Raw genomic sequence first — 22,326 nt, 5'->3', positions numbered from 1 at the left:
TCCAGATTCTGTCAATTGTTTAATGATAAGGCATGATAGAGAAACATGCATATTTCTTTCAATCTTTCTGTAAGGAACATTATTTTTAAACATTTCAATAACATTTCAAGCATTTTTTGACAAACTATGCCCATCTTTGCTTCTCAGAGACTCCTGCTTAATTCCTATGGATACTGCTTTTGTTCAAAATCATGATTACAATCAGCTGTTGACACAGCATTTTGTTACCTCATTACTAGCCCTAAATTGCCACAACCCAAACTTTTTTGGATCGTTTTGCAGATCTGAAATGCAAAAATTGGAGTATGTTAACAAATAAAATTAAGTTCACCAAACAAAAAATAAATTATGTTGTACTTATACTGTATATAATGAACTAAAAGTAAAGGTTTTTTCATTTGCATTTTTCATTTTGTCCCAACTTTTTCTGAGAGTTATAAGGTTTTAAAAATAGAACCAAAGAGACCACACTTTGCCTTCAAAACAGCATCAATATTTTTTAGAAACAATAGCAGTTATAAACTAAAATAAAAAAAGAAGGTAAAATCTTACCTTGACTTGAGTAAGGGGGGTAATGTCTGAAGATAAACAAGCAGTACCTCCACAGAGAGGCAATGAGTGTGGTAACTGCAGACCTGCGAGCATGTATTTGAAACACCTAATTGTTGGGCATGATGAGCTAGTTCCACACCCCTCTGAAGCAAAGGATTAAAAATGTGGGTATACAGCTGCCACTGTAACACTTCATTTCCTCTCAGTGTGAGCTGGCAAACATGACCGGATACCTGCTTACTCAAATGCAAGTCCTCACCAAACACTATTTCCTGGTAAGCTTTCAAAACATTCCACTTCCAAAGCATGTCTTTAGACCCTGTACTTGTCAGAACACCTTGCGAATGGAAAGGGGGAAAAAACATGCCAGAGGAGGTGTTCTCTTTATCTTGTCCACTTTCCTGCAAAGTTGCTTCAATACCAGGTATCTGACTGCTGTCCAAGGTGCAGATATTACAAGAAGTAACTCTGCCCTTCTCTGAGTGTTGTCTCCCTCCCAGCTGTTCCAGCACGAGCTGACTAAGCACATTAAGTATATAGGTCTGATAGTTGCACAGACCTGGGGCTTGAAATGCAAAAAGCAAAGGAAGAACCACTGACTGTGGATCCATACAGCAACAAATACCAACAGCTTGTACACCAGTCAGCACCTGCAGCACTGCAGACCCTGAGTGTGATAGGCGCTGAAGCAGGCGCAGAAACTGGTGAGCACAGGCGGCCAAAACACAGCAACGATCTGGGTAGCACACTTGTCCACGATTACCCTCAGCTTCATCCTCAAATGGGTTATGTTGAGTTGCCTGCTTAAAGGCAGACACAGGTAGTCCTGAAAGGTCACAATGGTGGTGCAGCAAGTGAGAGTATTCACAGCGTCTGTGTCGACGTCTTGTACACACAGACTGGTGCAATTGCTCAGATTTGGCCTTTTTTATTGCACTGATTATCTTAAGCACACCAGCAATTATGCTGCGCAAATGTTCTGAGGCCTCACCACTAATTGGAGAGTTACAAGAACCTGCAAGGGTTTCAAGACGAAGTGAGGTTTCCTCAAATAGCTCAAGGCCATGGTGGTGCACAAATTCATGAACTAGTTCAAGAGATTGGCTAAAGAAGAAAGGATTAGGTGCAGTGGTCTGCAAACAGCCCAATAAAAGCTGAAGAACACCCTCAAGAAGTTCTGGCAGCAGTAAAGCCCGGTGACGATACCTAGAAAAAAAAAAAGCCTCCTGCACTTCTTGTGAAGTCTGTTTGTGCCGGGGAGCAAAAGGATCTGCTCGCCTTTCAAAGCAGCTTCGAATTTCTAAAGTGGCTCTGAGCAGATCAGCAAGGCTTTGCCGAAGATTATCAGGTAGTGCCTCACTCTGACCGACCTCTACAAACATCAAGTGCAGAATCGTGCGCAACAACATTCTCTGAACTAGGGCAATCGGCTCCTCTGTCCAGCCTCCAGCCAATTCATCAACCCCTTCCCGACCACTACCACCCCCTGGTCCACAACAGTCACCAAACTCTGTTAGGATTTCAGTGAGTGTTGGAACAACACTAACAGCCAAACCTGAGTTGTGATTAATAGTCATGTCAAATTTACAGACTTTCTCCAAAAGGGACAGTAAAACATGACAGAGATCAAAGGGTGAATTCTCCATACGGTTCAAAATGGAAAGGGCTGTTGGGTCAGTTAGTGTTTCAGTGTTGGGTGGTGGGGATCCAAAGAACCTGGCTGAGGTTTTGGATCTTTCTAGGCTGCTCATACCATCCACACAGGGATACTGCAATGGCTGCTGCGGTGAAATAACTGATTGGTTATGCTGTTGACTGACACGGATGCATGAAGCATTAGACTTGCAGTATTTGGACCCTTTGCTTGCTTTTTCATCCGAATTGGCTTCTGAATCAGAAGTTGACAGCTGGGATTTGCACGCATCCCTTACTGAATATCTCTGGGCAGTTTTACGTGCACGCCGTAACTTCCAGCTGCGAAACAAGTGTCTTCCAGAGGTTTGTACATCAGAACCAGTTTGATCCTTCCCCACTTCCAGGGCTACAGCATGTTCCTCTCGACTTAGATCCCCTTTCAGAAGTGAAGGCAGAATGAAATCTAGCAAGATAAAAACACCAACATAATTTAAAGTCATTTAGTTAATATTTATACATTTCGCAATAACATTGCGAGGTAATACATGTGTTATAATGCAAAAATAGCAGTGGTCCTAAAAAAGGCTGTCAAAATACACTTTATTATCAGATATTTTATCTAAATTGGTTTCAGGTTATAAGAATGCATTTTGGAGAATTTTGGAAAAGCAATATAAATATAAAAAAGATTAGCATGCAAGTACTAATTACCAAACTTAAACAGAAACATATTTTTACAGTAAATTACTAGACTGATATTTAATTTCCAAAACAATTTACTGAATGTTAATAATGAAAGGTTTAGCTGATTACAATGGCACCATTATCTTGTATAAATGCAATTTGCAAACAAATCCTTTAAGACAGTGTTTCCCAACCACTTATGTGCCGCTAGAAATCATCAGGTGTGCCGTGGAAGATTATTATCCAATTTGGTACTCTAAGCGAGCGGCGTGTAGTGACAGGCAGAACAATTACATTCTCTTCCACTAGAGGGCAGTACAATAATACTTTTTGTGACTTTTGCTTGGTGGTGTGCCTTGTGATTTTTTCTAATGTAAAATATGTGCCACGGGTCAAAAAGTTTGGGAAACACTGCTTTAAGAAGTCCTCCCAAAAACACTTCGTTTAAAAAGAACTTTACATTGGGCACATAGCATGTTTTAACAAATACATATTAAAATACCAAAATAATACTTAACACCAACACAATTGAATCAAATGGAATTACACTGTGATCAGTCACAATTGTAAGCAGCTTTGCATAAAAAATATATATATATTTGTAGTTCATAGTACATTTTACGACATTTAGCAGATGATTTTATTCAAAGTGACTTAGAATTGTAAGCAATAAAGCGCAAGCAACTAAGGGTTAAGAAACATACTCAAGGGCCCAACAGTGGCAACTTGGCAGAGGTGGGGTTTAGATCAGCTACTTCCCTAACCACTAAGCTATCACTACTGATATGACAACAGTGGGATGTTTTATCAAAATGTGGGTAAAAAACTTGTTTGAAATGTGTTTGAAAGCATTCTCATCCTTTACAAGTGAGCCTTAATGTATGAAACCCCTATAGCATGCATGTGTAGTTAAAAATAAGCACTTTCTCTTGTGTTTAAAAATAATCCAAAAATGCATACTGAACACAAAAACGTATATTTGACTTGCTATACAATTTGAATACGCTTCTTCAGAAAAAAGTGCATTCTAAATAACATAATGCATACTTTAAAATACTTTCAAAATATAAACATTTTTAGTATTACTCAGGTATTTATTTGAATGAATACATTTTCCTAACCTATTTTATTTTAATTGATCTTTCACATGAATAAAAACTTTGCTAGTTTCCCCATCTCAGCCCCCCAACCCTAAGTAAAAATTGCAGCTTATCAAGTCAAGTCAATTATATTTGTATAGTGCTTTTCACAATAGATGTTGTCTCAAAGCAACTTTACAGAATTCAAGACCAACAGATCAGAAACCCCTGTTGAGCAAGCCGAGGGTGACAAGGAAAAACTCCCTTAAAATTACAGGAAGAAACATTGAGAGAAACCAGACTCAGCAGTATTATGTTGGAACCTTCTATATTGGAAGGGATTCACATCAGGAGAAAAAGCTCAACATGTATCAAATAAACCTAATTTTACCTATTAAAACAAAGTATCAATTTTAACAAACCAGTAATGGCTTTGCTTAAATAGTACACAACAGTTAGGTCTACATTTCAGTGAATGCATAAACAACAAGTCATTTTCAATAGGATTGACACTAACCTTGGGCTTTTTCTTCCGGAGCAGGAATCTTCCACACTAGTGGCAGCAATGACAATAAAAGTGTGAGCAACTCTTCTCGGCAGGTTAGTTCCTACAGACGCAATATAGGAGGGTCTAGGTTTTAAAAGGTTCTTTTAAAATATCCAGTTTGTCAACAAAGTCAAATAAACACCAGCTAATTGTTCAAATAAACAAAAAAATCCTGTGTAAGAAAAATCCTGTGTTTTTAAAAAGTATAACTGGCTCTGGTTACTCAAGAAGTAGCAAATGACATTCAAAAGATAGCCAGATAAAAAATAAATGCAGGGACTTTAAGATGCATGTTTAAAGCTAATACTATGAAAGAGTGGCCCTAAATAGTAGCTCCGCCCGGTACATTTTGAGAAGAACATTCTTCACATGGAACAGAGAAAGTGCACCAGTATGTGTGAATTAAAAGTAAATATAGCGGCTTGCTGTCTCAGTTCCCTGTGATCCCACATATCCATTCATCAGATTATGTATCACAATATATATACACACATTGTCCAACCCCTGTATATATATATATATATATATATATATATATATACTGTATATATACAGTGTATCACGAAAGTGAGTACACCCCTCACATTTCTGCAAATATTTCATTATATCTTTCATGGGACAACACTATAGACATGAAACTTGGATATAACTTAGAGTAGTCAGTGTACAGCTTGTATAGCAGTGTAGATTTACTGTCTTCTGAAAATAACTCAACACACAGCCATTAATGTCTAAATGGCTGGCAACATAAGTGAGTACACCACACAGTGAACATGTCCAAATTGTGCCCAAATGTGTCGTTGTCCCTCTCTGGTGTCATGTGTCAAGGTCCCAGGTGTGAATGGGGAGCAGGGCTGTTAAATTTGGTGTTTTGGGTACAATTTTCTCATACTGGCCACTGGATATTTAACATGGCACCTCATGGCAAAGAACTCTCTGAGGATGTGAGAAATAGAATTGTTGCTCTCCACAAAGATGGCCTGGGCTATAAGAAGATTGCTAACACCCTGAAACTGAGCTACAGCATGGTGGCCAAGGTCATACAGCGGTTTTCCAGGACAGGTTCCACTCGGAACAGGCTTCGCCAGGGTCGACCAAAGAAGTTGAGTCCACGTGTTCGGCGTCATATCCAGAGGTTGGCTTTAAAAAATAGACACATGAGTGCTGCCAGCATTGCTGCAGAGGTTAAAGAGGTGGGAGGTCAGCCTGTCAGTGCTCAGACCATACGCCGCACACTGCATCAACTCGGTCTGCATGGTCGTCATCCCAGAAGGAAGCTGACGCACAAGAAAGCCAGCAAACAGTTTGCTGAAAACAAGCAGTCCAAGAACATGGATTACTGGAATGTCCTGTGGTCTGACGAGACCAAGATGAACTTGTTTGGCTCAGATGGTGTCCAGCATGTGTGGCGGTGCCCTGGTGAGGAGTACCAAGTCAACTGTCTCTTGCCTACAGTCAAGCATGGTGGTGGTAGCATCATGGTCTGGGGCTGCATGAGTGCTGCAGGTACTGGGGAGCTGCAGTTTGTTGAGGGAAACATGAATTTCAACATGTACTGTGACATTCTGAAAGAGAGCATGATCCCCTCCCTTCGAAAACTGGGCCTCATGGCAGTTTTCCAACACGATAACGACCCCAAACACAACCTCCAAGATGACAACTGCCTTGCTGAGGAAGCTTAAGGTAAAGGTGATGGACTAAACCCAATTGAGCACCTGTGGCGCATCCTCAAGTGGAAGGTGGAGGAGTTCAAGGTGTCTAACATCCACCAGCTCCGTGATGTCATCATGGAGGAGTGGAAGAGGATTCCAGTAGCACCCTGTGCAGCTCTGGTGAATTCCATGCCCAGGAGGGTTAAGTCAGTGCTGAATAATAATGGTGGTCACACAAAATATTGACACTCTGGGCACAATTTGGACATGTTCACTGTGGGGTGTACTCACTTATGTTGCCAGCCATTTAGACATTAATGGCTGTGTGTTGAGTTATTTTCAGAAGACAGTAAATCTACACTGCTATACAAGTTGTACACTGACTACTCTAAGTTATATCCAAGTTTCATGTCTATAGTGTTGTCCCATGAAAAGATATAATAAAATATTTGCAGAAATGTGAGGGGTGTACTCACTTTTGTGATACATTGTATATATATATATATATATATATATATATATATATATACAGTGTATCACAAAAGTGAGTACACCCCTCACATTTCTGCAAATATTTTATTTATATAGCCTTAACCCTCCTGGGCATGGAATTCACCAGAGCTGCACAGGTTGCTACTGGAATCCTCTTCCACTCCTCCATGATGACATCACGGAGCTGGTGGATGTTAGACACCTTGAACTCCTCCACCTTCCACTTGAGGATGCGCCACAGGTGCTCAATTGGGTTTAGTCCATCACCTTTACCTTCAGCTTCCTCAGCAAGGCAGTTGTCATCTTGGAGGTTGTGTTTGGGGTCATTATCCTGTTGGAAAACTGCCATGAGGCCCAGTTTTCGAAGGGAGGGGATCATGCTCTGTTTCAGAATGTCACAGTACATGTTGGAATTCATGTTTCCCTCAATGAACTGCAGCTCCCCAGTGCCAGCAACACTCATGCAGCCCAAGACCATGATGCTACCACCACCATGCTTGACTGTAGGCAAGATACAGTTGTCTTGGTACTTCTCACCAGGGCGCCGCCACACATGCTGGACACCATCTGAGCCAAACAAGTTTATCTTGGTCTCGTCAGACCACAGGGCATTCCAGTAATCCATGTTCTTGGACTGCTTGTCTTCAGCAAACTGTTTGCGGGCTTTCTTGTGCGTCAGCTTCCTTCTGGGATGACGACCATGCAGACCGAGTTGATGCAGTGTGCGGCGTATGGTCTGAGCACTGACAGGCTGACCTCCCACGTCTTCAACCTCTGCAGCAATGCTGGCAGCACTCATGTGTCTATTTTTTAAAGCCAACCTCTGGATATGACGCCGAACACGTGGACTCAACTTCTTTGGTCGACCCAGGCGAAGCCTGTTCCGAGTGGAACCTGTCCTGGAAAACCGCTGTATGACCTTGGCCACCATGCTGTAGCTCAGTTTCAGGGTGTTAGCAATCTTCTTATAGCCCAGGCCATCTTTGTGGAGAGCAACAATTCTATTTCTCACATCCTCAGAGAGTTCTTTGCCATGAGGTGCCATGTTGAATATCCAGTGGCCAGTATGAGAGAATTGTACCCAAAACACCAAATTTAACAGCCCTGCTCCCCATTTACACCTGGGACCTTGACACATAACACCAGGGAGGGACAACGACACATTTGGGCACAATTTGGACATGTTCACTGTGGGGTGTACTCACTTATGTTGCCAGCTATTTAGACATTAATGGCTGTGTGTTGAGTTATTTTCAGAAGACAGTAAATCTACACTGCTATACAAGTTGTACACTGACTACTCTAAGTTATATCCAAGTTTCATGTCTATAGTGTTGTCTCATGAAAAGATATAATGAAATATTTGCAGAAATGTGAGGGGTGTACTCACTTTTGTGATACACTGTATATATATATATATATACATACAGTGGGGCCAAAAAGTATTTAGTCAACCACTGATTGTGCAGGTTCTCCTACTTAGAAAGATGAGAGAGGTCTGTAATTTTCATCATAGGTACACTTCAACTATGAGAGACAAAATGAGAGAAAAAAAATACAGGAAATCACATTGTAGGATTTTTAAAGAATTTATTTGTAAATTATGGTGGAAAATAAGTATTTGGTCACCCACAAACAAGCAAGATTTCTGGCTCTCACAGACCTGTAACTTCCTCTTTAAGAAGCTTTTCTGTCCTCCACTCGTTACCTGTATTAATGGCACCTGTTTGACCTCGTTATCTGTATAAAAGACACCTATCCACAGCCTCAAACAGTCAGACTCCAAACTCAACCATGGCCAAGACCAAAGAGCTGTCAAAGGACACCAGGAAGAAAATTGTAGACCTGCACCAGGCTGGGAAGAGTGAATCTACAATAGGCAAGCAGGTTGGTGTGAATAAATCAACTGTGGGAGCAATTGTAAGAAAATTGAAGACATACAAGACCATTGATAATCTCCCTTGGGGTCAAGATCTCATCCCCTGGGGTCAAAATGATCATGAGAACGGTGAGCAAAAATCCCAGAACTACACGGAGGGACCTGATGAATGACCTGCAGAGAGCTGGGACCAAAGTAACAAAGGCTACCATCAGTAAACACACTACGCCGAGAGGGACTCAAATCCTGCAGTGCCAGGCGTGTCCCCCTGCTTAAGCCAGTACATGTCCAGGCCCGTCTGAAGTTTGCCAGAGAGCATATGGATGATCCAGAAGAGGATTGGGAGAATATCATGTGGTCAGATGAAACCAAAATGGAACTTTTTGGTAAAAACTCAACTCGTCGTGTTTGGAGGCTGAGTTGCATCCCAAGAACACCATACCTACTGTGAAGCATGGGGGTGGAAACATCATGCTTTTGGGCTGTTTTTCTGCAAAGGGGACAGGACGACTGATCCGTGTTAAGGGAAGAATGAACGGGGCCATGTATCGTGAGATTTTAAGCCAAAACCTCCTTCCATCAGTGAGAGCATTGAAGATGGAACGTGGCTGGGTCTTCCAGCATGACAATGATCCCAAACACACCGCTCGGGCAACGAAGGAGTGGCTCCGTAAAAAGCATTTCAAGGTCCTGGAGTGGCCTAGCCAGTCTCCAGAGCTCAACCCCATAGAAAATTTGTGGAGTCCGTGTTGCCCAGCGACAGCCCCAAAACATCACTGCTCTAGAGGAGATCTGCATGGAGGAATGGGCCAAAATACCAGCTACAGTGTATGCAAACCTGGTGAAGACTTACAGGAAACGTTTGACCTCTGTCATTGCCAACAAAGGTTATGTTACAAAGTATTGAGTTGAACTTTTGTTATTGACCAAATACTTATTTTCCACCATAATTTACAAATAAATTCTTTAAAAATCCTACAATGTGATTTCCTGGATTTTTTTTTCTCATTTTGTCTCTCATAGTTGAAGTGTACCTATGATGAAAATTACAGACCTCTCTCATCTTTCTAAGTAGGAGAACTTGCACAATCAGTGGCTGACTAAATACTTTTTGGCCCCACTGTATATACACACACACACACATTATATACCTACATACATAGCTTATTGGCTTATTAAAATAATAAAAATAAATAAAAGTAATTTAACTTTTTTTTCTGTATTGTGTTTATGCATTTTACCCTTTATCTCCCAATCTAGCCATGTCCAGTTACCCAATTGTATCTCTCGTCTCCTGCTGTAGACCCCTACTCTGACCAAGGAGGGCCACTCCTAACATATGACCCCTCAGACACTTGTGTAGTAGCAAACAATTTCTTTCACCAAAAATCAGTATCGCATACAGAGAGTCACACACTGATCTCCATTATTTCTTATTTTTGTGCAGGCCCCTTAAACCAGTCAGCAGAGGTTACAGTAAGGAATCCTTATGGCCCACCCACCCTCAGACATAGCCAATCATGTCTGTGTAGGCCAGTCGATAACAAAGCTGAGATTCAAACTTGTGAGCTCATGATCTCAGTATTAGTGTGATAGCACACTAGACCAGAGAAATGATCAAGCTTTCTTCAAAGACAAATTTAGATCTTGAGTATGATTAGTCATTATTCTCAAATAACAAGCAAATATAAAACTATTAGATAAACTGAAACTACTACTTCAATATCACATTCATCATGTTACACTGGTGTTGATTCATTAAAGCATAAAGACGTTTTCATATTAACCTGTGCTTTATACTTTGATGGAACACTTTATGCTCTTCTCATATTAATTGATTAATTTATTGTATTTATTAGGATTTTAACATCATGTTTTACACACTTTTGGATACATTCATGACAGAAGCGGTAGTTACTCGTTACACAAGATTCATCAGTTCACAAGGTTAATGTCAAACACAGTCATGGACAATTTTGTATCTCCAGTTAACCTGACTGCATGTCTTTGGACTGTGGGAGGAAACCGGAGCTCCCGGAGGAAACCCACACAGACACGGGAAGAACATGCAAACTCCACACAGAAAGTACCCGGACCGCTCCATCTGGGGATCGAACCCTGGACCTTCTTGCTGTGAGGCGACAGTGCTACCCACCAAGCCACCATGCTTCCCTCTCTTATTAATTAAAAAAATGACAAAATGTACATCTCAAATGTACTAATTCAGACTACCAGATTGTGGACACTTGTTTGGAGTGTAATAGTGATTTGTTGGTTTCTTAAAGCAAAGTTTAGTCCTCCTATCCAGCAGTTATCATTTGTCCTTAAGCACTGGTAAAGACTACAGTCTTTTGTAACACAATTGGTTGCAACAATTTTAAGATGAAAATTATTAAATGAAAGAACTGTTATATTTTATTTCATTTTTATGTTTTAACCATCACTTTATCCTGATCAGGAGTGTGGTGGGTCCAGTTGTCCCTGGAATCAATAGGCACAATGCAGTAACACATCTAAGAGAAGAAGCCAATCCGTTGGTTAAGAGCTGCTTGATTGGCCGAAAGCACCTCTGGGGACTACAACTGTGGATCTGAGGAGTAGTGTGCTAGTGTATCATATTGCTGTGAAAATTAATTGCCTTACATGAAATAATGACTGAATAAATAAATATATGGGCCATAAAATGACTAACAGATTACACAGAAAATACTTAACCACAAATCCAACATAGCTATTTTAGGTTGATTTTCCAAGTTTTTAAGAAATAATGTTTATCAAGAAAAACTTGATCAAAAAGGGAACACAAGGGAATACCTTAATAGTGCGCCAGGCTATCACAGGGCTTTACACACATACTGATTTCACTCACATAGAGGGGCATTTAGAATGTTTTTACAACTGGTCCAAAGAGGCAAAAGCCTTTATGACACAATAAAAAATGCTCTAATTTAGATTTATTACAGCAGCATGTCTTTACAATGTCCAATATCATTTAGATTTATGAAGGCAGCATGTCTTATTTGTACAATACAACTATTGCAATGTCCAATAAAACCATTGCTTTGACTGACCTGGTCAATAATTGTGTCCAGAGTGCTTAGCAGAAGGAAACCACGGCCTCGGACCAAATACTCTCCCAGAGCCACCATGTGACTCTCCTCTGCTTCCTCCTCCCTCTGGGCTTCTGCTTGCTGAGCCACTGCGCTACACAGCTGGTGAACATCTGTCAAGAACTCCCTAGCCAGCGTGTTACTAGCACCACTCATGTCCGAGCTTAAAAAAAAGACAAATTAACAGGGAAACAAAATGAAGATACAGACATACAAACATACCACATTTCTGGAAAAGTAAGGACATTTTGCAAAAACACAGAAAAAAGATTTATTAATTCTACTGAACTTTAATTAACTAAGAAAAAACAACATTTCCAATCTTTTTACTGACCAGAGTAATTCTTTTGGTAAATATAAACAAATTTAGAATTTAATGCCTGCAACATTAAATGGGACAGACACATATTTAGCATTGTGTTAAATCATCTTTTCTATAAATGACACTTTTTAATTATTTGAGTTTTGCAAGTGGAATAAGATGTCACACTGATGGTAGCATGTGTCTCTCAAAAATTTCAACCACTGAATCAATGGCACCTTTACACACATGCATGTCACCCATGCCATGTCCACTGATGCACCCCCATACAATGAAAGATATTGGCTTGAGCACCTTTTGCTGGTAATAGTCTGGGTGGTCCTTTTCTTCTCTGGCACAGTAAACTCGATTTCTCAAGCTGAAACATGGACTCATGTTACCACAGCATACAGTCAATCTGAAATAACTGATATATGGCTTTTGCACTGCATACTAAAGATTCAACTTGCATTTCTTGATGCAGTTGCAGACTGTTTTAAGTAACAAGTTTTCTGAAGTATTCAAGAGCAAATGTGGCTAAATTTATCACAGTAGTATGGGCGCAAGCTTAAGCTGAACGCCTGTGATGTTCAATCCCTCAGATGACACTGCATCAAAAATACTGCACTCAACAATAGCTAATATAACCACATGGGCAAGGTATTACTTTGGCAAACCTTTGTCAAGCACTACAATATGGAGTTGCACAAATGCCACACAAACTTTACTGTGTTAAAAAGAAGCCTTATGTTAATCACGTCCAGAAGCGGCGTCAACTTCTCTGGGCTCGGAGGCATCTAGGATGGACTATCACACAGTAGAAACGTGTATTGTGGTCAGATCAATCAGCCTTCTAGGTCTTTTTCTTAGAAAAAATGGATACCGTGTTCTCCCAACCAAAGACGAAAAGGACCATCCAGACTGTTATCAGCAACAAGTCCAAAAGCCAGGGTCTGTCATGGTATGGGGCTGTGTCAGTGCCCTTGGCAAAGGTCATTTACACTTCTGTGATGGCAGCATTAATGCAGAAAAGTACACTGAGATCTTTAAGCAACATATGCTGCCTTCAAGACTTTTTCCAGGGACGTCCAAGCATTTTTCAACAAGACAATGCAAAACGACATGCTGCACACATGGCTGCGGAAGAAGAGGGTACGGGTACTGGACTGACCTGCCTGCAGTCCTGACCTGTCCCCAATAGAGAATGTGTGGAGAATTTTAAAACAAAAAAATGCGACAGCAACAACCCTGTACTGTTTCACATCTTAAAACATGGTTGCAGGAACAATGGGACTATTTGCATTCTCCATGCTGTCCCAACTTTTTCTGATTTGGGCATGTGGCTATGTCCATCATGACAGCATGACAATTTTTCAAATAATACCTGGATTAATGTTCCCTCCCTGCTTATTGCTTTGTTTTGGTAAATGTTTCTGTTATATATACAGTATATACTGGATATATACAGGGGTTGGACAAAATAACTGAAACACCTGTCATTTTAGTGTGGGAGGTTTCATGGCTAAATTGGACCAGTCTGGTGGCCAATCTTCAGTAATTGCACATTGCACCAGTAAGAGCAGAGTGTGAAGGTTCAATTAGCAGGGTAAGAGCACAGTTTTGCTCAAAATATTGCAATGCACACAACATTATGGGTGACATACCAGAGTTCAAAAGAGGACAAATTGTTGGTGCACGTCTTGCTGGCGCATCTGTGACCAAGACAGCAAGTCTTTGTGATGTATCAAGAGCCACGGTATCCAGGGTAATGTCAGCATACCACCAAGAAGGACAAACCACATCCAACAGGATTAACTGTGGACGCAAGAGGAAGCTGTCTGAAAGGGATGTTCGGGTGCTAACCCGGATTGTATCCAAAAAACATAAAACCACGGCTGCCCAAATCACGGCAGAATTAAATGTGCACCTCAACTCTCCTGTTTCCACCAGAACTGTCCGTCGGGAGCTCCACAGGGTCAATATACACGGCCGGGCTGCTATAGCCAAACCTTTGGTCACTCGTGCCAATGCCAAACGTCGGTTTCAATGGTGCAAGGAGCGCAAATCTTGGGCTGTGGACAATGTGAAACATGTATTGTTCTCTGATGAGTCCACCTTTACTGTTTTCCCCACATCCGGGAGAGTTACGGTGTGGAGAAGCCCCAAAGAAGCGTACCACCCAGACTGTTGCATGCCCAGAGTGAAGCATGGGGGTGGATCAGTGATGGTTTGGGCTGCCATATCATGGCATTCCCTTGGCCCAATACTTGTGCTAGATGGGCGCATCACTGCCAAGGACTACCGAACCATTCTGGAGGACCATGTGCATCCAATGGCGGTGCCGTGTATCAGGATGACAATGCACCAATACACACAGCAAGACTGGTGAAAGATTGGTTTGATGAACATGAAAGTGAAGTTGAACATCTCCCATGGCCTGCACAGTCACCAGATCTAAATATTATTGAGCCACTTTGGGGTGTTTTGGAGAAGCGAGTCAGGAAACGTTTTCCTCCACCAGCATCACGTAGTGACCTGGCCACTATCCTGCAAGAAGAATGGCTTAAAATCCCTCTGACCACTGTGCAGGACTTGTATATGTCATTTCCAAGACGAATTGACGCTGTATTGGCCGCAAAAGGAGGCCCTACACCATACTAATAAATTATTGTGGTCTAAAACCAGGTGTTTCAGTTATTTTGTCCAACCCCTGTATATATATACACACAAACTACAATCTAGCTTAAGTTAAGTAAGATAAAGCAGTTAAATAAAAGTTAGTTTAGTTCTTAGTTTTATTGCATTTTTAGAGAGGGTCCCAACTTATGTTCAGGGAATCACCGCATGATGACTGAAGTAGTGAAGAAATAATGGTTATGCAACAGGATTACATTTAAAATGAACACAAGATCCTGTCCTGTACTAGTCATCTGATACTGACTCTGAGAGGCTCACTGTATCACTGCCTGTTATTCCATCCTCCAGATCAGACTTTGTAATGAATTTTCAACTATTTCGCTCTCCCAGTAACATAGGTGGCACAATGACAGTTTCTAACAAAGTTACTTAACAGTGACATTTTATAAAAGGTTATTACAAACCCCATTTCCAGGAAAGTTGGAACATTTTGTAAAATGCATGCAGTAAAACAAGAATCATTAATTTGTTAATTATTTAAAAAGAAATGAACAAAAGTACAAATAAATTTTTTTGTGTTTTGACTGACCAACTCAAGTTGATTTTGTAAAAAGAAACCTTTCAAGCAACATATTTTGAAACATTTCACAAGAAGCTGGTGAAATGGTAACAAATCAAAAAGGATCATAATTGGGAATAAAAGAAGACCCAACACCAAAGGCTTCTAGCAAAGATGAACCATTGCTTACCACGGTGTGCCAATCTCTGTAAGAAATATGTCAATCTGTTTAAAAAGAAGGTTTTTTCAATGCGAGATTTAAAATAATGTTATCATCTTGCATACATAATATTGTGAATTGATTCAGGGAATCCATAAATATTTTGGTACATCAAGCTTTCAGACGGCATTGCATGAGAAACTATTATGCTACCATGATAAATATGTACAGACACATGGGTAGACACAGAATGCATGTGCTTAACTGGCAGTCCAGATTTGTCTCCTTTTGAAAATGTATGGCACATTATGAAGAAAAAATCAGACAATGACAAAACTGTTGGAATTTTATTTTTTTATACCTACCAAAATATACCAAATTGTTGGTACTGACATTTAAATAAAAATTCAAGAGCATTTACCAAATCACAACTTCCTGTATTTATGGCATTTTGCAAAATGTCCCAACTTTTGCAGAAATTGGGTTTGTAGACATTTCCAGGAATTAACATACATAAAACATTTCTGACAGAGCTGTCCAACGTTAAATGTAGATTTTTTTGTCTATTTAAGCTGGTAGCAATATTACCTCAGTGTTTTAGGTTTTGTGCTAGACTTTAAATTCCAGCACTGCTATAGAGCTACTTTAAACCTTTAATGTACCAAACAATGCACACATTAAATGAAGATTACAATCATATTATACCCAACCAACATCCAAATTTACACTTAAATCCAGCCCTTAAATGTGTATAAGACACACCTCTAAATGTGTCATTTAAAATACTACACACAAGCATTTTCCAACGCAATGATGAATAACCTACCTTGAAGTACCATGCTAAAGAATGTGTATTCCATTCAATACAACTGCACACTGTTCATATTTAACTGCATCTAAATAGTTCCACTCTTTTCTAACGACTAAATGTTCTGTCCTGTACTTCAAATTTATTTAAATTGGAATTTTCAAAAAAATGATTTCCAGATTTTGGGTGGTTAATGCATCACATGAAAGCATGTGATGTCACATGGCACCAGGCCTGACTCAAGGAATCAAATCACTTGTAGATCTTAATCTCTGTAGTAGAATCCCAAATCAGACAAAAATGCACTGTTTCTTACATTTAGTTTGAGCTTTATTTTATTGCAAACAGTATATACCCAAGATATTTAATGTTTTGTTAAGTCAACTTTATTTTATTTGGAAATATACATTTATTCTTGCATTTCAAGCCTGCAACACATTCCAAAAAAGTAAAATTAAATGAACGAAAAATTTTTTAAAAATGTTTTTTTTTTTTGCATTTTCCATACTGTCCTTACTTTTTCTGATTTGGGGTTGTAATGCTTGAGAAATGGTTAAAGTAGCTATCTAAATAACAATGCTCAGACTAATAGGAATAAATACATATTCTACAACATCACACTTATGCAAAACTGCTGTTTTTATTTTCACTTTTACACACAAAACATTCAGCAGCATTTTTGGCTTGTTTAACAGCACCATACAAAACATTTAAAATAAAATGTAAAGTGCCACGTTATCTGTACTTAACAAATAAATTATAATTTCAATATAAAATTCTAGATCTGTCAACTCTCAAGTCTACACCTTGAAGAGGCAGCGAAAAATTATAAAATAAATAATAATAAAAATATTATTAATAAACAATAAAAATGAAATTATTAAATAATAAAAAATAAACAAATGTATTTATATTGTCCCAGCTTGGAGATATCTCACATCCTTGAGGAAATTTAATCCATTAGTGTTATGAAATAAAACTCTTCAAAATCCTCTTCAATCCTCTTCAAAATCCAGCAGGGTTTTTAATAAGCGCGCTTTGGTTTTTAATAATCTAAAAATGTGACAGAACTTTAACGGAAAATCTCAACCAAACACTGCATCAATTCTAATTGGTCCATCTCGTTTGATTGACATCCACATCTTCCAATTGTAGCCATGCCATAAAACAGTGTTTCTGGTTGTGGCAGTAGTAGATGATTTTTAAAATGCTAAAAGTTTAAGTAGATCAGTGTGTTTTAATTTCTGAATGGCCTCATTTACATTAAGTGTTATTTACATTAAGCAACAGTATCGGATCGGATTACACGTTTTTTTTTCTTCCGATATCCGATCCAGTGATTTGGGGCAATATCGGATCGGTGCCAGCCCTAGTTATTAGTTATTAGTGCATTGTTTAACCTGGCTCTCAGATAAACAATAGTTATAATGCATATTATATATTTATTTAAATTATTTCATTTCCATGTTTTAATACAATGTTTTAAGACAACAGTAAAATATATCACTTAAAGGTCTTTATATCATTAGACTAATAGTGCAATAGTCATTTGTGATTGGAATAAAATTTTACTGGCAACATCTTCTGACATGTTCACTTATTAGAGCCAGTGAACATAAACACTAAATAGTTTAGTACATAAACAGTAAAAAAAAAAAAAAAAAAAAAAAAAAAAAAAAAAAAAATAAGAACCTACACTCGAAAAACTCTAAGAACATACCAGAACTTCAGTGAATCTGTAGCCCCATGGTCACTGAGGTGCTGTACCCAGTAAAACAAACTCAGGAAACTCTCCAAGTACTGTAGACTTTCCTAAGATAGACAGATAGAAGTAGATTCAATTTATGCATCATTAAAAAAAGTACTTAAGACCAAAAATATGCAGTATAACATTTTAAATGTTAACATCTGATAACAGCAAATGACCAAATGACCAGATGACCAGAAGTCTCTAAACACTATGTTTTAACCACTCACATTGCTAAAATGTAAACATTTTGGAGAATGGCTTTTTCAGCATGCATAAATTTATTACTATTTATCTATTTATTACCAGTTATAACTTTTAGATCATTTAATTCTGTGTTCGTATGCTCTGTGTAAATCGTGTATTTATTTAAAGTATCCTCCTGGCCACCCAAGAAGGATGGGCCCTGCTGAGTCTGGTTCCTCTCAAGGTTTCTTCCTGTAATTTTCAGGGAGTTTTTCCTTGCCACAGTCGCCCTCGGCTTGCTCAACAGGGGTTTTTTGTATCTGTTGGTCCTGGATTTTGTAAAGTTGCTTTGAGACAATGTCTATTGTAAAAAGCGCTATATAAATAAAGTTGACTTGACTTGACATAAAGGGTGGCCCATTAAGACATGATTTGATTAGTTTGGTGTTGAACTCCACTAGCCACATAGAACTCTGACATCAACCCCAACTGAACACCTGGTCCTGGATTTTAAATATGAGCACATGAGTAAGGCCAGAGACAGTTCCAATTAATACCAATTAATAAAGGTGTTTCATGGGGTTGAGGTTCATGCCTGGTATTAAAACTGAAGTCTTTTATATTGCTAATCAGCCATGCAAATTATTTTGCAACAAACAGTCCATATACTAAAGATTTTTTTCCTGAGGTTACCACGTTTAAAACTAATAATTTTTTTTATTGTTTTTACATGCTTCTGCAATCTGTGGTTCCATCCTATGTGCTAGGATGTCCTACAGCTTTAGTAGTTACAATAACACTAATCAAATATGGGTGGGACAGCTTTAGCTGGGTCCAAAAAGATCAAACTCCCTTTTTAAACAGGTAGCAACTTATCACAGCGCCTTAATAAAAAGCAATGATATATTTAATATGCCAATCACATTACATATCTGTTATCAGGGGGATCTCAGCATCATCAAGTGTGTCTGGGATTACGTGAAGAGAGAGAAGGATTTAAGCAAGCCTACATCCACAGAAGATCTGTGGTTAGTTCTCCAAGGTGTTTGGAAAAACCTCCCTGTGGAGTTCCTTCAAAAACTGTGTGCAAGTGTACCTAGAAGAATTGATGCAAGTCGTCACACCTAATATTGATTTACATTTCTTTTTGGTTCATTCACTTTGCCTTTTCTTAACTGACAAAAATAAACTATTAACTTGCAAACAGCATTCAAGTCAAGAATGTATGTATGTACGAGAGATCTTCAAAAAGTTTCCGCACTCTTATATTTTCGTTGGAAACGCTGAGGGAGAGAAGAGTAGTAATTGGTTGTGTGTGAGAGACTGAGATAGAGCTTATAGTCCAGATTTAGCGCCATCTGATTTCCACCTTTTTGGACCGCTCAAAGAAGCGGTCATAATTATGTGATGATGATGTGAAAGCAGCGATGCATCAGTGGCTACACACTCAACCGAAAACATTTTTTGCTGATGGCAATAAAAAACTTGATACAGCGCTGGTAAAAATGCATCGGAAGATGACTACTGGTATGTAGAAAAGTGATCTAATTTGTTTTTGAAATTCTTAATAAATAGAGTTTAAAAAATTGCTAAAACTTTTTGAAGAACCCTTGTATTTATATATATACTGTATATATATATATATATATATATATATATATATATATATATATATATATATATATATACTGTATAAATATATATATATATATATACTGTATATATATATATACTGTATATATATATATATATATATATATATATATATATATATATATATATATATATATATATATATATATATATATATTATATATACACACACAGTGTATCACAAAAGTGAGTACACCCCTCACATTTCTGCAGATATTTAAGTATATCTTTTCATGGGACAACACTGACAAAATGACACTTTGACACAATGAAAAGTAGTCTGTGTGCAGCTTATATAACAGTGTAAATTTATTCTTCCCTCAAAATAACTCAATATACAGCCATTAATGTCTAAACCACCGGCAACAAAAGTGAGTACACCCCTAAGAGACTACACCCCTAAATGTCCAAATTGAGCACTGCTTGTCATTTTCCCTCCAAAATGTCATGTGATTTGTTAGTGTTACTAGGTCTCAGGTGTGCATAGGGAGCAGGTGTGTTCAATTTAGTAGTACAGCTCTCACACTCTCTCATACTGGTCACTGAAAGTTCCAACATGGCACCTCATGGCAAAGAACTCTCTGAGGATCTTAAAAGACGAATTGTTGCACTACATGAAGATGGCCAAGGCTACAAGAAGATTGCCAACACCGTGAAACTGAGCTGCAGCACACTCAGGGTCCACTCAGAACAGACCTCGCGTTGGTCGTCCAAAGAAGCTGAGTGCACGTGCTCAGCGTCACATCCAACTGCTGTCTTTGAAAGATAGGCGCAGGAGTGCTGTCAGCATTGCTGCAGAGATTGAAAAGGTGGGGGGTCAGCCTGTCAGTGCTCAGACCATACGCCACACACTACATCAAATTGGTCTGCATGGCTGTCACCCCAGAAGGAAGCCTCTTCTGAAGTCTCTACACAAGAAAGCCCGCAAACAGTTTGCTGAAGACATGTCAACAAAGGACATGGATTACTGGAACCATGTCCTATGGTCTGATGAGACCAAGATTAATTTGTTTGGTTCAGATGGTCTCAAGCATGTGTGGCGGCAATCAGGTGAGGAGTACAAAGATAAGTGTGTCATGCCTACAGTCAAGCATGGTGGTGGGAATGCCATGGTCTGGGGCTGCATGAGTGCAGCAGGTGTTGGGGAGTTTAATTTCATTGAGGGACACATGAACTCCAATATGTACTGTGAAATACTGAAGCAGAGCATGATCCCCTCCCTCCGGAAACTGGGTCGCAGGGCAGTGTTCCAGCATGATAATGACCCCAAACACACCTCTAAGACGACCACTGCTTTATTGAAGAGGCTGAGGGTAAAGGTGATGGACTGGCCAAGCATGTCTCCAGACCTAAACCCAATAGAACATCTTTGGGCCATCCTCAAGCGGAAGGTGCAGGAGCGCAAAGTCTCGAATATCCGCCAGCTCCGTGATGTCATCATGGAGGAGTGGAAAAGCATTCCAGTGGCAACCTGTGAAGCTCTGGTAAACTCCATGCCCAGGAGAGTTAAGGCAGTTAAGGGAAATAATGGTGGCCACACAAAATATTGACACTTCAGGAACTTTCACTAAGGGGTGTACTCACTTTTGTTGCCGGTGGTTTAGACATTAATGGCTGTATATTGAGTTATTTTGAGGGAAGAATAAATTTACACTGTTATATAAGCTGCACACAGACTACTTTTCATTGTGTCAAAGTGTCATTTTGTCAGTGTTGTCCCATGAAAAGATATACTTAAATATCTGCAGAAATGTGAGGGGTGTACTCACTTTTGTGATACACTGTATATATATATATATATATATATATATACAGGGGTTGGACAAAATAACTGAAACACCTGGTTTTAGACCACAATAATTTATTAGTATGGTGTAGGGCCTCCTTTTGCGGCCAATACAGCATCAATTCGTCTTGGAAATGACATATACAAGTCCTGCACAGTGGTCAGAGGGATTTTAAGTCATTCTTCTTGCAGGATAGTGGCCAGGTCACTACGTGATGCTGGTGGAGGAAAACGTTTCCTGACTCGCTTCTCCAAAACACCCCAAAGTGGCTCAATAATATTTAGATCTGGTGACTGTGCAGGCCATGGGAGATGTTCAACTTCACTTTCATGTTCATCAAACCAATCTTTCACCAGTCTTGCTGTGTGTATTGGTGCATTGTCATCCTGATACACGGCACCGCCATTGGATGCACATGGTCCTCCAGAATGGTTCGGTAGTCCTTGGCAGTGATGCGCCCATCTAGCACAAGTATTGGGCCAAGGGAATGCCATGATATGGCAGCCCAAACCATCACTGATCCACCCCCATGCTTCACTCTGGGCATGCAACAGTCTGGGTGGTACGCTTCTTTGGGGCTTCTCCACACCGTAACTCTCCCGGATGTGGGGAAAACAGTAAAGGTGGACTCATCAGAGAACAATACATGTTTCACATTGTCCACAGCCCAAGATTTGCGCTCCTTGCACCATTGAAACCGACGTTTGGCATTGGCACGAGTGACCAAAAGTTTGGCTATAGCAGCCCGGCCGTGTATATTGACCCTGTGGAGCTCCCGACGGACAGTTCTGGTGGAAACAGGAGAGTTGAGGTGCACATTTAATTCTGCCGTGATTTGGGCAGCCGTGGTTTTATGTT

At 39.5% G+C, this 22,326-nt stretch overlaps 1 protein-coding gene across 5 annotated transcripts in view; it reads right to left on the bottom strand.

Annotated features, from left to right (window-relative positions):
- Window positions 1-22,326, bottom strand: part of lyst (lysosomal trafficking regulator) — a 121,752-nt gene that overhangs the window by 90,676 nt on the left and 8,750 nt on the right. For all 5 annotated transcript variants that reach the window (XM_062995816.1, XM_062995818.1, XM_062995819.1 and 2 more), the window contains exons 3-6: window positions 17,816-17,907; window positions 11,592-11,793; window positions 4,468-4,558; window positions 553-2,650 (exon numbers count right to left, since the gene is read on the bottom strand). In XM_062995816.1, coding sequence (XP_062851886.1) covers window positions 553-2,650; window positions 4,468-4,558; window positions 11,592-11,793; window positions 17,816-17,907 — 2,483 coding nt within the window. The remainder of the gene's footprint in view (window positions 1-552; window positions 2,651-4,467; window positions 4,559-11,591; window positions 11,794-17,815; window positions 17,908-22,326) is intronic.

The sequence above is a fragment of the Trichomycterus rosablanca genome, chromosome 5 (genome assembly GCF_030014385.1).
Source record: "Trichomycterus rosablanca isolate fTriRos1 chromosome 5, fTriRos1.hap1, whole genome shotgun sequence".
Lineage (NCBI taxonomy): Eukaryota > Metazoa > Chordata > Actinopteri > Siluriformes > Trichomycteridae > Trichomycterus > Trichomycterus rosablanca.
Note: the sequence above shows the minus strand (reverse complement) of the source record. Positions and strands in the feature narration are given on the sequence as shown.